Here is a 17,821-nt window from a genome sequence, read left to right as displayed (position 1 = left end):
GTTGATGCCCTTCTCTTTGCTTTTGTGTATCTAATGTGGGTTTTTTGCTTTGTGGTTACTAGAAGGCTCACAGAAAACATCTTACACATACAATAGCCTATTTTAAGCTGATATCAACCTAATTTCATCCACATACAAAAGCCCTATCCTTTCACGCCTCCTCCCAACATTGTCTCCGATGTTCTGATATACATCTTTTGTACTGTGTACTCAGAACAAATTATTAGCTTCAGTTATTTTTAACATGTTTGCCCTTTAACCTTTACACCAGAGTTAAGTGATTAACATACCACCATATTACAGTATCAGATTGTTCTGAACTTGCCCATACACTTCTTTCTGCCAATGTGTTTTATGTCTCCCTATGTTTCCATGTTACTAATTATTGCCATTTCATTACAGCTTGAAGAACTTCCTCCAGCATTTCTTATAAGGCCGGTCTAGTGGTGATAAACTCCCTTGGCTTTTGTCTAAGGAAATCTTCCTATTTCCTTTATTTCTGAAGGACAGCTTTGTCAGGTAAAGTGTTCTCGGTTGGCAGTTTTTTTCTTTTAGCCCTTTGAATATATCATCCCGTTGTCTCCTGCCTTGCCCGGTTTCTGCTGGGAAATCTGCTTATGGTCTGTGGAAGTTTCCTTGTATGTGAGAATTTTTGTCTCTTGCTGCTTTTAAAATTCTCTCTTTACCTTCAATTTTATAGTTTTAAATTTATTTTCAGAGAAGGAGAAAGGAGGGAGAAAGAGAGGAAGAAAAACATCGATGGGTGAGAGAAACACTGATCAGTTGCCTCTTGCATGCACCCTGCCCAGGGACCTGGCCTGCAACCCAGGCATGTGCTCGGACCGGGAATCGAACCGGGGATGTTTCGCTTCGTAGGACAATGCCCAACCCACTGAGCCATGCCAGTCGGGGTTCCATAATACATATCTATTACTCACACAGCAGGGGAGGGTGGGTAGAAACATCAAAACCTGTGTTTGTGAACAATGCCACACGTGTAAGACAGGCAGACCATTTCATACTTTCTCCTGGCGTCAGCCTGCCAGTGACCAATGTAACCAATTTAAAAAACTTCTATTAGCCATTAGGTCACATTGTGCCTACACAGCACTGTCTTAAATCAACTTCAATCCATTTTTCTATCAATCGTTAATCAAAGTAAATATGGAAAAACAATCAAATTTGATACCTTTGCACATACTTTTCATTCCTAATCAGAAGTTTTGTATTTTAATAAAAATTGAAACCTATGACAATTTAATACATAGAAAATCAGGGTAAAATAGGGACGTTCCAATATTACCATTACTTATTGCACAGCATAAAAGAATTCGGAGAGCAAAGACAAGGTGCGTGAGTAATATTCTTCATTAAAAGAGGCTGGACATTTGAAAGAAAATCTGATAACTAATAGCCTGTAAGTTACAATTTTTAAAACACGGATAAGTACAGGCGGTTCCTCAGAACAGCACATTAATTTCACTTTCAATTAGTACAGCTCAGCATTTTAGTCCTATGACTTGTATGCTCGGTAATACTTTTAAAATTAACTGTGCCACAGACAGGTACATCACATACTTCGAAGCCATAATAATTTTTCTAATGCTATATCTTTATAACAGTAATTGCCTTCTTTCTGAAAGAATATGCATTTTGAATCTGGAGACACTTCATTTATTACTTTCCTTATATTAGAGCTACCTCAGCGTATGAGATTTTTTTTTTCTTAACGACTTTTTTCTATTAGGAGAACATGAAGACTCCAGGGCAAAGGAAGTGCATTAGGAAGGGAGGCGTTTTCGAGGCGGCGGAAATGTCTAAGCTGGATGTCGGACACTCTCGTCGAGAACAGACCACACAGGGAGAGCCACCGTTTCCTCTGAACGAGATGCTTTCGACAGACAAGAGGCTATGAAATTTGCAAGACTCGTCATGAATAAAGTGAACTAAATTGCCGACACAGCAGAACATACATTACGCACATTGCCAGTCATCACGGCTCTTCTTCTCAGTAAGAAGTCACCCTGATCTTCCTCCCTAGTCCGTGTCCGCCAACCCGAGCATCTTGCTTAAACCACCTGGCCCATGAGACAGAATGCCTTCCCTCTTTTTTTTTTTAATCCTCATCCAAGGATGTGTTTCTTGATTTTAGAGAGAGAGGAAGGGAGAGAGAGAAACACTGATGTGAGAGAGAAACATTTATCAATTGCCTCTCGTACAAGCTCTCACTGGGGATCGAACCCGCCACTTTCTACTGTCCGGGATGATGCTCCAACCAGCTGAGCCACCCAGCCAGAGCCAGAAGATCCTCACACTCTGAGGGTACTCCCTCAAGTCCAGACCATAAGCATCAGGTGATCGGGTCAGCGCTTGGACAAAAGGAGGCCCTGGAACCCCTTGGGGTCGAGGAGATGGCCACTGAAGTATCACCAGGAAGGACTTCTCAGAAGCCACTCTGCACACAGGCAGGGCTGCAGGGGCAGCCGCCCACCTCCCAATGCTGGCATGAGCACCGACGGGAGAGGAGATTCAAGAACCAGTGGGTGTCTCAACCATCTCCACTCCTTGCTCCCCAACACATCCACAGTTGGATTTAACCCCAGACCCTTGGACTTTGTGTTTTTCTTGCTTCTTGAATTTGCTTGATGTTGGTCCCTGAGCCTACAAGGGCTCCAGTGAGTAACCCACCTGCCCAAAGGCCGCCCAACCAACCAGGAGGCTGAAGGCAGCGGCGGTCTTTCCCCACTTCAACTGCAGTGCAAATAGGCCGCCAAGCAAAGAGCAAGCCCCACCTTGGCAACCGGGGCCAACGACCTGCGGCTTCTGGAAGGGACGTGCCCCTCACTTGCCCTGCAGGTCTCCTGTGAGCTGGTGTGTACAACGGGCGCCAGGGCGGCACCGGCTTCATCTCTAAATAAAAAGCTGGAACCCAGTTCACTCCCTGACTCACCAAGTTCTAACCGGCAGCTGTTTCCTCTCATTGTCTTCTATTGCCCTTTTAATACTTGATGGCTACTTAGATTTTTTCCAGCTCCACCCATTTCCTCATCCAGGTCCTGCATTTCTTGAAGGCGAGACCACACCTGGTGCTTCTTTGTTGCCACCTCATCACCCAACTGGGGGCCTGGCACAAGGTACGACAGTTTTCTGGAGGCTGACGGTGGCACCACGGGTTCGGAGCTTCACCATGTGACTGTTGTGAGACCTACTATGTGCTGACCACGCCCTTCACGTGTCCAGACAGACAGAACACACTGCAGGCTATGCGGCATGCTGCTGAGTCAGCGCAAGGGCACAGACTTCAAGGTCACCCACTGAAGAGCCCCGGAAACACGTGAGCAAGCACCAGTAACCACCAGCGGGTGAACTCTTCTCTCCTGGGAACGTCCTTCAGCTGTGCTGATGCCCACAACTAGAGAGACTAAGGGGGTTGTCATAATCAAGAGATGTATCGGGGTTGGGGGGCCAGCACACGCAACGTGCCTCATGGCACATGGACCAGGGGGTGTGGATGACAAGCAAACCACTCCAGCCGTATACAGAGACAGATGCGCAGAACAAGCGCATGCCCGCACCCAGAGGTGCGCACGGGCATGCCCGTACAACAGACACCTGGGTGTTCCGGCAGCCTCCTGAACGCCCCGAGACGGCCTCACCCAAAGAGACCTCACTGCCCTCTGGTCTCTTCCTTTCTGGGGAGAGCCTTTTTTCACAGACGGAGCCAAGGGAGTAATTCACGTGTTCTGAGAAAGTTCTCAACAGCCATTCAGAAGCAACAACTGGGGAAAAGCCTATAACGGTCGGTTCCACGAACAATTCCAAGTAATGCATCTCACCCATGATGCTTTTAAGCACACGACCACGTCGTAAGGTACCTCGGTCTACCTTGGTTTCTAATCTTCTTACCCAAGCTCATTGTCCCTTGCAAAAAAGTGTTTTTTGTATAGAATTGATTGGGCTAACATTGGTTCATAAAACCATACAGGTTTCCTTGCTGTTGCTGTTGTTGAGTTTAGAGAGAGGGGAAGGGAGAGAGAGGGAGAAACACTGATTGGTGGTTCTACTAATTTATGCATTCATTGACTGAAACTGAGGCTCTAACCGAGTCACCCCGCCGGGGCCAACCACACAGGTTGCAAGTGGAGAATTCTGTAATTCACCTGCACACCGCATCGTGCACTCACCATCCAAACTCGTCTCCTTCCCCCACCACTCATCCCCCTTGGCCTCTTCCTGCTCCCCTAAACTTCCCCCTCCCCCTCCCCCCGCAGTCCCCAAGCTGTTGTCTGTGTCTTTTCCCTCCCAAATAATGTCTTACTATATTTTCAATTAAGCATAAGCCTGATGGACCAACATAAAGGAATTGGCATTTAGAAGCAATGCGAGTAAATATAAATGATTACCACGTTTTAAGAAAAAGGGGTCTTTCACCCATGAGCATTTTTTATTTCACTAGGCCTTGAGTGGTTTCCCTATGTCATGTTTTAATTCGTTTATTTCAGGCTTGATTCCTGGTTAGTCTGTCTTTCCCTGATGAAATGTAATACTGTCGGTGAATTTAAAGACAAGCATATTGGTCTATTTTTACATACGAGATGGGGGTTTTAGAAAGTTAAGCTGCTTTCTTTGCAAAGTAAAAACCTGGCTTGTTTTTTTCTTAATTTTTAATATATATTTATTGATTCCAGAGAGAAAGGGTGGTAGAGAGAGAGAGAAACATCAGTAATATGCTTCTCATACATGCCTAGACTGGGGACCAAATCTGCAAGCCAGGCATGTGCCCTGACTGGGAATCGAACCCATGCCACTTCTGTTTCCAGGATGAAGCTCCAGCCCACTGAGCCACAGGCCAGGGCCTTGTGTGCACTCTCCTTTCTCGTCTTTTATAGCACTTAGTGAATGAAGCCTTTATCTTCAATGTGCTCAAGCCAAACACACTCTCTTGAAGAGAGGCCACATTCATGGCTATAAGAAACCCCCAGAGTAGATTTACAATGAATTTTCTGAATAAATAATGGTGTCAAATACATGTACACGAAATACATTAACCTTCCACTCATCTCTATTCTTCAATAGCATATTAAAGTTCTATTTGAGCTCCATTCATGGGCTTGAAAGGAAGCCTCGCAGGCTTTCTGCTACTTGTATTAAAGGTTAAAGTGATTCCGACATTTTTCCCCCTCACAAAATATGGCCGACCGGATGAATGCGCAGTGAGACCAGCGCTGGATTTCCGATGCCACGGCAGGAAATATATGTGAGCACAAAAATTCAGAGACACTTTGAAAAAGAAGTTAATGTATGCAGCGGAAGATTTTAAGCTTCCCCTCCATTGGAAACCCATCAGCATACCAATGAAGAGAAAGGGGGAGGAAACGGTCCCAGCCCAGGCCTAGTCCATTTGTCACACCATCCAACCCCGTGGCGTCTGCATATGTCATCAAATACTGCCGTGGAGAGAAAAACAGAAATAACAGAATTCAAGCGGAATGGAAAAGCAATCAAAGCTATTTTTTCCCCCATCAGTTTTCTTTAGGTTTTCTAATCAGGCTGATACTCTGGTAAGAATCAGGCCTGGATTCTCCAAACCAGGGACGAAATGTCGGGCACTGATTCCCATGGCTGCTGGGACAGCCCCAGGGAACTGAGCTGCAGAGGACAGGCAGGTCCTCAGGGGTGGCCTGCACGGGGCTCCGGGGCCACCCGCCCTGGGCCCATCTGAACGGCCCCTGCCGCGTTCCAGACGCCTGCTAGAAGGAGTTCAAAACTATGCAAGCCTTCTTGTTTGAGAAAAGAAAATAGACAAAAAAAAAATCTCTTCCTCTCTTTGGCTGCTTCTTGTGAACAAGGAAACCAGGAAATAATAAATTGGACATAGACGTGTTTTAGGGAGCCTGGACAGCCAAGGAAGCAGGATGTCTGCCTCAGTACGCTATAGAAAGATGGTTTTTGTTTGGGGTTGTTTCTGTTTTTTCCTGTTAAATGTAAAGTCCCCAGTAAGGCAGACTAGTGCAATGGTTAAGGTAGGGGCCCCGGGAGCCAGCCAGCCTGGGCTCCAGACCCGCCCACCCTGCCCCTCCCCGCCAACACACACGTGTCCTCTGGCCCGGTCCCTCCTTTGGGTGCGAGGACAACAGAGGGACCCCACCAGGCTGTCGTGACAACTAAGTGTCAGCAGCTGCTCCTCCAGCCTGCCCACTCTCTCCCTCCCTGCGAGAGTGTGCTGCCCCTTTAATAAACCCTGCTGCTGGGTAAAAACCATGGAAAGATAAAAAAAAAAAACGCAGTTCAGGCCCTGGCTGGTGTGGCTCAGTGAATTGAGCACCAGCCTGCAAACCCAAGGGTCCTTGGTTCAATTCCCAGTCAGGGCACATGCCTGGGTTGTGAGCCAGGCCCCCAGTAGGGGGCGCACGAGATGCAACCACACATGAACACTTCTCTCCCTTTCTCTCCCTCTCTCTTTCTTCCTCTCCCCCTACCCCCCCCCCCCGATTCCCCTCTCTAGAACTCAAGGGTGCCTTCTGGGTCCTCCTGGGAAGCCTGAGGAGGTCCCTCCAGTCAACAGGGACCCCCCAGTCCCATGGATCCCAAAGACAGTCTTCACATCTCAGGCAAAACCAATCTGGATGTGGTGAGGGGCAGGGAAGTAGGAACTGTAATACACATCCCCTCCCCAGGGGAAAAAGCCCACCAAACACAGCCACTACCCACCCTCACCCACGTGGCGCCTCTAGTAAATGTGAGCAGAATAACCACGGGTAGGCTGACCTCAGAGCACAACACATATCACCAGTAGGGATGCAGACGAGCAAAGAGACCAGCTGACCTGGGGGGGGGAGGTGCGCACGCAGGGAAGGGGGGACACCTGACGTGGAAAAGATTCTCATTACCATCTTTGTGGGAGACACTGCCTGTAAAACCAGTGCTTCCAGGACCTCAAACGCAGCACTATGAAAGGGGAGCGATCAGAGAACAGCTGGGAGGCCTTCCAGACGCCACCCTCGGTCAACACGGAGAACTCACCAGCACGGGCCAGCAGCCCAGGTCCCCCCACCGGCGCTGTGGTCTGGAAACTTTGCGCAGCCAGACTTACTGTTGGTGGTGGAAGAGCCCTGCGTGGTGCCAGATTGATGGGCATGGGCCCACTGAGCGGAGGTCGTGGCACTCACTGTGAGCCCGGGGCGGGTTTGGGTAGAAAGTTCCAGGTGTGTGTGGGCATGGCCAAAACATGGCCCCAACGGTGGACTGACACTGAGTGAAGCCGAGACGCCAGACTCACGCGGCACACCATGGGGAAGTGCTCCAACCGCTCGCAGGGGTGTCCAACCTCCATGGTCCCCGTGTGGCCCAGGAGGGCTGTGAATGCGGCCCAACACGAAATCGTAAATGTACTGAAAACATGATGAGATTTTGTTTTGCTTGTTTTCGTTAGTGTTTGTGTATTTAATGTGTGGCCAACAAGTCTTCCCCTTCCCAGCTGGCCCGGAGACGCCAAAAGGCTGGACAGCCCAATTTCCATGACTAAAATACCAGCAACCACAGGATGTTTTACTGGATCTTTCAAAAAAGTATGTAATTGGAGCTACGTAATCTGGTGCCTAGTAGGCGTGCGGCATCATACAGAGCCCTTCACAGTGTAACGTGAGGAAGACAGTGATCTCAATCCCAGAAGACACCACGCACTTTGGGAAAACAGCCACGGGAACGTGAAAATGCACATTCCTCGCTGACCCAGAGATCTCTCGTTCCAGCGTGCGGTCAGGCTCCGACAGAACACCGTGGGGGAAGTCACAGTATCTCCCTCCTTCCTCTCCGTCTCTCCTCTCACTCACCAGGCTGGAAAGAGCAGCGTCCTTCCCTCTCCTCATTGCAGAGCCTGCTGCCCCCTTTCTCATCCTCACTTGAGGATTTTTTTTTTCATTGCTTTTAGAGAGAGAGGAGGGGAGAGAGAGGAACATTGATGTGAAAGGGAAGCATGGGTTGGTTGCCTCCCATATGTGCCTGGACCAGGGATCGGTGCCCGCACCCACAATGGGGATCGAACCCACAACCCAGGCGTGTGCCCTAACTGGGAATCCAGCCTGTGGCTTTTCAGTTTGGGAGATGATGCCCTACTAAGTAAGCCACACCAGCCAGGGTGAAAATTTCTATTTAAAAACATTTTTAAAAAATATTTTATTTATTTAGTTTTAGAGAGAGAGGAAGGGAAGGAGAAAGAGAGGGAGAGAAACATCCATGTGTGGTTGCCTCTCATGCGCCCCCTACTGGGGACCTGGCCCACAACCCAGGCATGTGCACTGACTGGGAATTGAACTGGCAACACTTTGCTTCACAGGCCTGTGCTCAATCCACTGAGATACACCAGCCAGGGTTAAAAACATTTTTTTAAGAGGGAAATTGCTCATCTGAGCTGACACAGTGTGGGAGAAGAGTCCCCATGGAATTGATGCCCAAACCCCCTTCTCCAACCTGGACGCTGTCACGGTTACCTGCATCCAGCAGGTGGGATTTAACAACCCACAGGTTTGTGTTGTTTTCTATTTCCATTACTCTCTGATCCATGTCCTTATCTCCAGGTCTAATCACTTCAAGAAGAGATTTTAAATAATTGATCACTACAAAAGGAGGAAAAAAGCCATGCCGCCTTTTTCACGATCCATCAGCAACGGGGAAAACCTCTTCCTTTAGAGCCGGCATGGACACATAAATATATTAATGCAGACGCTGAGAAGAACATGCCCACGAATCTACAGACACGCAGCTGCCCGGGGTGCTTCTGGGAGGGAGAAGCCAGCGTCCTCTGTCCAGGCCTCCCCAGTGGGAGGCCCAAGCATCGCGAGAACCTGTGCAAGGGCACTGCTTTCTCCCCTCTGGTAAACGCCACCTGCACCAAGAGGCGCAGACTCCAAAACACACGCAACGCTGACATTTCTTGACCTCTGTTCAAACACGTCCCGTTTGTGATCACCCGTGGGCGTACGTAGATGCACAGATGTGTTCATGCGTCTAGACGAATTGCTTGCACATTAAAATGCCAGTGTCTGCAGTATGTCCTCATCAGAGGGCGCCCAAATGGGCAAACAGAAAGGAGGGGGCACAGGAAGTCTTAGGCAAACCCCCAAGAGCCACTCCGGGAAGTGGAACAGGCCAGGGGCTCCAGGCTCACCCCCAACAGCACTTCCAGAAAGGTCTGCTCTCCCGTCTGTGAGAAGGAGCCAGAGCGCTCTGCCCTCACCTCCAACACCCTTCCCTCTGCAGCCAAAGCCCGGTCCCAGGCCGCCGCGGAGACCAGGTACCACTTACCACGAGGGAGAGGGGTCTCTTCCAGGAGACAACACCGATGAGTCCTGACAGCAGCACCTGGAACGACAAACAAACGGTACAGGAAGGTGAGACACCGAGAGGCCTTTGGTGACCAATCAAAACAGGTTTGCCCCTTTCAAACCCGGAGAAGGATAGCTGCCAGGATAAGCAGGTGACAAGGAGGAGCACGGGCCACCCTGACGCCCACAGACTGCAGCCCCCCGGAGGCTCCTGAGCGGCGAGTGCACGGGCCCACACATCTGTGTGCTTGGGGTGGCGGGGGAGCCCCCACCAGGTCCTTGTGCCACTCTGGTCCTGGACATTTTCTGGCTTCACGATCTCAACATCACAGAGAGCAGAGAGATTCCCGCACACAGGTCACCAAGCCACCCGCCTTCTCTGCAGGGATGGGGACACAGGAGGCCCCCATCCAGCCCGCCAACACCTCCTGCCGTCACTCTCCAGCTTGCAGGCCAAAATCGTGCCTGCTCTCCCCTCCCCAACCTGGCCTCACTCTCGCCAGCTCTTCCTTCCACCTACAGCGGCACCCTGCTCCTAGTCACTCAAACCCTGGGGACAGTCCTCTTGCCCTCACCCGACATCCACCAGGCACAGTGTGGGGCAGGAGGAGGCTGTGGCTCCCCCCACCACAGGGCAATACTCCAGGAGGCCACACTGTAACAAAAGTCCTGGCCTTTTCAGGCGGGGTCTCCCCTAAACATAAATCCCCTGACTTCCCATGGTGGGTGCTGGCCAGGCGGTCAGGGAACAAGCTCGAGGGGCTTGGACACATTTCCCTGGGAGGCTGACCCCAGACCTAAAGGGAGAGCATGCCACTGAACTGGCCCACAAGGCCCCTTGGTGACAGACCCCGCTCACCCTCAAACACGACCACGCGGACAAGGACCAAGTCCTGGACCCAACGCCACTACCCCACCCAGCACAGCGCTAGTCTCGGAGGCTCGCGGGAAGCTCTGAATGATCTTTTATACATTCATACAGAGGGCTTTTGGGCCTAACTCACACAAAACTCAAACAAGACAAAAACAGAAGAACCCAAGAGAGCTCAGTAGGGCTCCGCCCCGTCAAGCACGAACACACGTATCCTTTCTCCAACACACACCGGCTTCCAAACGCAGTTGTCGCTGACACACGAACGTGCCGCCATCTTGCCCACCTTCTCATCATGTCACCCCCATGCATATTTCAGCTCCAACCACCCGCCCCCCGGGGAGTCAGTCCGTGTCTCCCTGAGCCCAGGCTCACTTGCTCTTCTTCTGCGATGCCCTTAACGCCTCTCTCTTCCCTTCCATTCCCAACATTCCATCTGTTCGATCTAAAACAGATTCCGTTGTCGTTTCTCCCCTGGAGATGCTGCTCAGCCTCTCTCTGTCTCTCGTGCTGGACAATTCCAAGGTCAGGAACTCACCTCTCTACCCCCCACCCTTCTTCTGGTGAATTCCAATTTCTGCCCATGACCCCGTCCTGTTCCGAGCTCCCCATCCAGCCCAGTGGGCTGGTCGTTGGCTCAGGCCTTCTCGGCATCTCTCCACATGCTGTCCTCGCCACATTGTCCCTCTCCGTCCCCTCAGCCGAGCCAGGGCTCTCATCTGCTCACTCACCTCTGTCCCCGCCATCGAAGCTGTCCTGGATGCCTCAGCAGCTGAATCTCATCTCCCCGGGCTGACCACCCAGGCCCACCGGAATTCAGCCCCCGATTTCCCACCAGCACTTCCCTAAACAATACTCCAATGCATCCAGCCCACTCGGGGCAGCTAGGGTGACCTTGGCAATGAAGAAGACCTGCACAAAAACCCCTACATTTGCCCCTCACAAGGCATCGAACTCCTGCAGGCAGTCTGCCCTCGGCACTGCCCTTCCTGGACGTCTCAGCATCCCCTCCTGGTACCCCAGCCGTCCCCCTTTCTCTCCCCTCAGACGAATGGCCCTGGCTCTGGCGCCACCACGTCCCCAGGAAAAGTCCTCCACAGAGAGTCCTTTATTCTCCCTACACACCAACACCAGCCTCGCTCAGACTGAGCCGGGGTGGAGGGTGGGAAGGAAGACCTCCCAGGAAATGTCCACATGCTGCCGTCTGCGTTTCCATTTCCCCCGCAGGAAACTTGGCCTTCTCTTCAAGACATGGCCCAGAGCCTCCTCGCTCATGAAGGGCCTGGAGTGCCCAGGGCCCCACCAGATCCCTAAGCCGCCTTCAATGAACTCACTCAGAACTCTGCGAGCTTTCTGGAACTGAAGTTTATGAAACTGTGAAAACTCTACAACGGCCAAGGCGCTTGTCACGGGGATGACATTAGAAACCCACCAACCCGCAAAGAGCCGGCATTTTCTAAACATAAAGGAAGTTAATGTCACTGATCTTAGGCTGCAGGTAAGAATTCTCGACTTCCCTCGCCTTCGCGACGAAGTCATCATTCAAGGAACCGACCCCCTGAAATCGTGTCACTTCCAGCAACGCGGACGGTTTGCCTGTTGAAGACGGACACGTTTAAATACCACCGACAGCTGTAGTTGGGGGTGCGTCCAATTCTCCGCACAAAGGTCGAAACCCGTCAAACTCAGTGTGGCCTGCAGGTTCGCCGGTGACCCCCGATGACCCACGGCCTTTACAAAGCCTCCCGTTTGGTATGAATGTGAGGGACTCCCTAGTGACACCTTCAGATGTGACACCAATGCCTTGTACACAACCAAGTGAGACTCTGGCCAGTGGACCCAAACAAGCCGTGTCCATGGCCCAAGGAAACCGAGAGGTAACAGACGGGTGAGGCTGTCAAGCTTATGGCCGTTGCCGCAGTGGGATGAAGACTCACAGCTGTGGAACAGACCGATGTCTGCGTCCTTCCCAAACCCACCTGTTGGAGCCCTGACCACCCACCCCATGAGACTGCACCTGGAGATGGGGGCTTTAGGAGGTGATAAGTGGTAAACTGGGATGGGACATGGGGCCATCGCGATGGGGTTGGTGGCCTTACAGGAAGAGAAAGAGAAGGTGATCTTTGTCTCTGGCAGCCACGGGAGGACACGGGGAGGAGGAGACCATCTTTGAGCCAGGAAGATGCCCTCCCTGAACAGGACGGTGGCGGCGCCCTGGCGTCAGACTTCCAGACTCCGGGACTGCGAGCAGTAACTCTGCTGTTTAAGCCAGTCCCTGGGCAGCCCAAGCGGACCAACACACCGATGCACCCAGAGCAGAGCATTAGCTCACTGGCCCCAAATATCTGCTCCTTCCCCACGTCTGCCCTGACTTCCCTGCCCCTCCGACCTACTCACACTGGCACCAGCTCTGAGGGCAGAAACCCTTCTCAGAGCCCAGAGGCCGGAGAACCTCCACTGTGAGGACCCCGTCCGGATCCTGGTGACTGAGGGGACAGCGTGTGCCCCACTCTGAGTGACCAGGTCTTAGTTTGCGTTATTTTTACTCCAGTCCAGCGACCCGTGAGGACTCACTGCTTGTGCTGACGTCTCAGTCATTCCCTGGGTTCATCCTGGTTCACTTCTGCGAGGAGCCGAGAAAGGGCCCCGCCTCACAAAACCTTCCTCCCGTTTCATCTGCCAGGACCGTCGTCATTCAAAGTCCGCAGTTTACAAAGAACGCACAGAAACTGAAGGCAGCCAGAGAAGAGCAACACGTAGTGAAGTGGCTGGGGAGGAAAGGCCAGAGAGTGGGAGAGACTGGCAGGTGCTCGGAGGGAGGAGGTGGAGGTGCCTTCTCAGGCACCTGCGAGCTGTCCTGGGGGCAGCCGACTCGCTGTCTTCTCCACTTGTCACCCAGCCTTAATAGGGACAGGAGATAAAATCAGAAGACAGAAAGGACTTCCTACTGTGGCGGGTGACGCAAGGGGGTCAGTGACGGCCAGGAAGCAGTGGCCTCTACGGCATGCCCTTTTCGGGGTTGCCGCTGAACAGAGGCCTGGAAAACATTAGCTCTTCGAACCTTATCCTCTCCCGCCGAAAAGTTCTTTCGCTGCCGAAAGTCAGGAAGTTCCTTCAGTTCGGAGGCACCATTTCAGGCAGGGAGCCGCGTCCTTCCACAATGCAGGCTTGAACGCGCTAATGACATTGCAGAGTGCCAGAAACATCTGGCAGGTGTGCCTGGTGGCTGCAGGGGGAGCCGCTTACCACCGAGAAGCCGGGGAGAGGGAATTACGGGTGCACGCAGGGAGCAAAGAATATTCTGAGCTTAACAGAATGAGAGTGGATCATCAGCCTGTCTCCCCAAAGCCTCTCACCCTGCAGACCTGCCCATGCGCCAAATTCTTCCTCCTGTTTCACGGAGTGGGTGACCCTCTTCCTTCATCCTGCCTTGAACGTGTTTTCTCCCTGCATGGTTTTCTTTGTCTGGGGGTCCCTGGGGACCATGGCAGGGCTCACTCAGGTATTCGGGCCCTCCATTCTCAGCATCCTCGTTGGCTGCAGGCTGGGACACACTCAGCCCTCTACGCCCACCTCCTGCCGTCAGAACCATTCCCAGGGCGCCACACGCTCTCCCAGTCACTCAGGGCCAGCCTGTGGCTCCAACTGCCTCCGCGAGCGTTCCCGCCGGAGGCCGCGCTTCTTCCTCAACCTCAGAACCTCCACCAGGACCTGCCTTCTCAACCTGCGCCCTCAGTGCGAGAAAAAGACCTCAACCACTTCCATTCATCACCCAGAAACTAGAAATTGGTGACAAAGCCCCATGAAAGGAAGCAAATTACCGAGATGTAAAATGTTTAGAAACACAGTCGACCCTGGAAGAACACAGGTTTGAACTGTGTGGGTCCACTTATATGTGGGTTTTTTATCAATACATACTGTAAAAGCATTTTTTCTTCCTTATGATTTTCTTTTTTTTTCATCTTCACCCAAGGACATGCTTATTGATTTTTTAAAAAGGAGAAGGGAGGGAGAGAGAAAACATCAATCAGTCACCTCTCATATGCACCCTGACTGGGCACTGGACCCGCGACCTAGGCTTGTGCCTTGACTGGGAATCGAACCCATGACCTTATGTTGTATAGGAGGACACGCCACACCACTGAGTCACACCAGCCAAGGCTGCTTTTCTTAATATTTTGATAAAATTCACACTCCATTTTTTATGAAGAAAGAGCTCTCCGTTTAACAGTACAAGGCAAAGATGATCACAACCACCACTCATATTTAAAATTGCTCTGAAAACACATGGGGTGCAGAAAGATGAGATGTCCCCAAGGTCCCCACCCGGGTGTATGTCCCCTGTAATCCCCGCCCCTCGAGTGTGGGCGGGACTATGACAGATTTCCGTCCTGTGGTTCTGTTACACTAAATGACGAAGGTGAAAGGATTTTGCAGCTGTACCTCAGTCGCAAGTAAGTTTGTCTTCTGGGTTCATCCAAAGGATGATTCCATTCAGTTGGATGGACACCATCCTGCAAACATGAAGGTCATGGGTTCAATTCCTGGTCAGCGCACATGCCTGGGTTACTACGGGTTTGGTCCATACAACAGGCAACCAATCGATGTTTCTCTCCCTGTCTTTCTCCTTCCCTCTCCCTCTCTGTAGAATCAATAAAAGAAAGAAACTACTAAAAGAAGAAGAAAAAAAGGACAATTCTCCCACGTGGGGCTGGCCTCACCGGGTCAGCCCTTTGAGTCTGGGCCCTTCCTTAAGTCAAAACTTGGAAGCCCGAGGGAGGTGGTGCCGCAGACCTTGAAGGGGTGCGGCACTGTGAGTGAGGGGGTCTGTGGGCGCTGAGAGCTCCTCCGGAAACAGAGACCTCAGCCATCTAGACAACGACACCAACGAGTCCTGCCCACAGCCTGACCGAGGAGCGGATCTTTCTCCTCTGCAGGGGGAGCAGCCAGCCTCCAGCCAGCCTCCAGCCCCCTGACTGCAGCCTTTACACCCAGAGCACGGGACCGAATTCACATGTTCTGGTCTCCTGACGGGCGGAAACCATGGGACAACAAGTCAGTGCCGTTTTAAGCCACTCTGCTTGTGGTAGTTTGTTATGTGGCAACAGAAAACCATCACAGCTGGCCAATAAAGTTAAACAAGATAAACAGAGGTGTGTTTTCAGGATTGGAAAGAGGGGCAAAGGTATTACTGCTGGAAAGTGATGCAACTATTTAAACTAGAAAAACTCAAGGGAATTAAAGGAAAAGAAGTCATGAGGCAATTCGGTGTATCACCTGGCTACACGATACACATGTTCGAAAGCCATAATAGTAGTGGCATTAATTGAGCACCAAGTGTATGCCAGACACTTGACTGAAGTTTTATACTTTAACTCTGGGTCAACCATCAATTTTGACAACCATCAAAGGCATGTGTGATTTGGGGGCCCCTGCACAGATGATAAATTAAGGCACAAAGGGCTGTAGCAGCTCACCCGCATCCCACGTGGGCAAAGACTGGTTGGAAGAAGAAAGAAAATTAACAACCCCGTTCACAACACCAAGCAAAAAGTAGAATGTCTTAGAACAGACAGGATGCATAACAGCAACATCGAGAAAATCTTAAGCATCTAGTGTAATAGATGTCATTAGCAGATACAACAGAACTCTCTTTTTTTAAATAGAAGGACCAAATTACTTTTAAAAGTGTACTTCCTGTGATCTTAACCTTTGCTCTATTAAACGTGCTATGCAAATGTACTTCGAGTGTACGATGTCGGGAATGGTTTTGAACTCTGCATACCATCTGAACCGGTAATTCCGCAGCTGCTAAGAACTCTAGCTCTTGATCAAAGTGTCCTGTCTAATTCGGAAACTGGGAAAGGACCTGCGTGTGCAGCGCAGGGGAACTGCTTGCGTGTGCCGGGTCCCTCCCAACGGCTGCCATGAAATCACGCGAGGGGAGGTTTCACGCCACGGGGAACGTTCACGCTGCACAAAAGGGAGAGAAGCAGCAAAGGAAAAGCAAAAGCAAAAGCAAAAGCAAAAGCAAAAGCAAAAGCAGGCTGTGTTGGGGGAACGCCCCCCGGGTTCAGTGAGTGACACAAGCGCCAGCACAGAAGCGCATCAGGAAACCAGCACCGAAGCCCAAAGATACTCATCACCTCCGGAGAGTGGGATCCTGATTTCCTCCTAGTACTTTTTTAAAAAATAATTTTTGTTGATTTTGGAGAGAGAAAAGAAAGGAGGTGGGGGTTGAGAGAGAGCGAGCGAGCGACTGATTTGTTATTTCACTTATGAACACATTCATTGGTTGATTGCTGGATGTGTCCTGACCAGGGATCGAACCCACAACCTTGGCACATCCGGACAATGCTCTAACCAGCTGAGCCACCCAGCCAGGGCTCCTCCTTGTACTTTTCCATCTCCCATGTCTTGCACAGAAAAGAGAAAACCTGTTGTTAAAACTCAAGCCCAGGACAACAGGTTCTGCCTTCTGAGGGGCTGGTACCCGCATGTCAGTGGGAAAGGACTCCCTTCCCTGGGTGGGGGAGGGGACGGGGCAGGCCAGTCTGCCGCTTGCCCTGGAGGGCCCTTGGCTGCAGAACGGAGGTCAAGGCCTCTGCCGCCTTGTGGCTGCCTGGCTGAGGGAGAAGGCAAGAAACCAGAATCCCGGCGATGACGGGGCCTAAGGTATAGGTGGCCTGGTCTGCCCAGAAAGGTGCCAGCCAGGGGGCCCCGGTCAATTCCACAGGGGTTGCTGCTTCTGGTAGGAGAACAGTGAGGCTATAAGACATAAATGCAGGATTCAAAGATCAATTCCAGCCAGCACCCATACATACGCAGGAGCCTCCAGCCTGCTCCTCTCAAGCCAGCATGGCACAGGCAGTACCGACTGGGCAGGTGTATCGCCCGGCCCAGGAAGGAATGGTCTGTAAAATACTGGCACGCCATTTTGATTCTTTTTTAGAAGTCTCCTCTTTGCACAATAAAAACAATGTATTTGTTGACACAGTACATTAATTCCATTAAAAGCGCATTAAGTGTAATGAAAAGCTATCAGAGAATAATTACGCCTGTGAATTCACAGACCCGCATCAACTTTTAAATCCACTGGAATTGCAACAGGAAGTGTACCTGTCTGGGAGACAAATTGCTCCTTCACTTACAAATGATTATGAGTAAAGGCCCACTGTACTCGTGTGATAAACCACACATTTTTATGCAAACTATGTTCCTTAAAGGTGCCTTTGCCTGGGTTTTCCTGCAGCCATTCTTGGAATTCTTGCCCTGAAGGGCATCCTAAATTCACGAATATCCAGTTACCACTAGGAGCGCCCTCTGCAGTCCAGATCTGGCCACTGCAGGGCCCACTGGCTGCCTTCCTCCTTGCCTGGTCCCTGAACTCAGCAATCCAGAGGACTCCACCATCCCACTCCTGGCTTTCCAGAACACCCTCCTGCCTTGGCTGTCCCCGCCTGACCTCTGCAACTGCCCCTTAGCAGGAGCTCCTGCACCACCCCCGCTCCACACACCATCTGCCCTGGGGGAGCTGGTTTCCTCCCGCCTGTCCATCCTTTCGTCTGCATCTAAACCCCTTGTCCCTGCCCTAGTGGAGACCTACAGGGAGCCTCTTCAGCAGGTC

General features: G+C 51.3%; 1 protein-coding gene across 2 annotated transcripts in view; it reads right to left on the bottom strand.

The window, feature by feature from the left end:
* ENTREP2 (endosomal transmembrane epsin interactor 2) overlaps positions 1-17,821 on the bottom strand; it is a 196,076-nt gene that overhangs the window by 106,593 nt on the left and 71,662 nt on the right. For both annotated transcript variants that reach the window (XM_037053770.1, XM_037053771.1), the window contains exon 2: positions 9,304-9,360. In XM_037053770.1, the coding sequence (XP_036909665.1) occupies positions 9,304-9,360 (57 nt within the window). The remainder of the gene's footprint in view (positions 1-9,303; positions 9,361-17,821) is intronic.

Source organism: Sturnira hondurensis, unplaced genomic scaffold (genome assembly GCF_014824575.4).
Source record: "Sturnira hondurensis isolate 20B ecotype Veracruz unplaced genomic scaffold, ASM1482457v3 Scaffold0007865, whole genome shotgun sequence".
Lineage (NCBI taxonomy): Eukaryota > Metazoa > Chordata > Mammalia > Chiroptera > Phyllostomidae > Sturnira > Sturnira hondurensis.
This window is presented reverse-complemented; position numbering and strand designations above follow the sequence as displayed.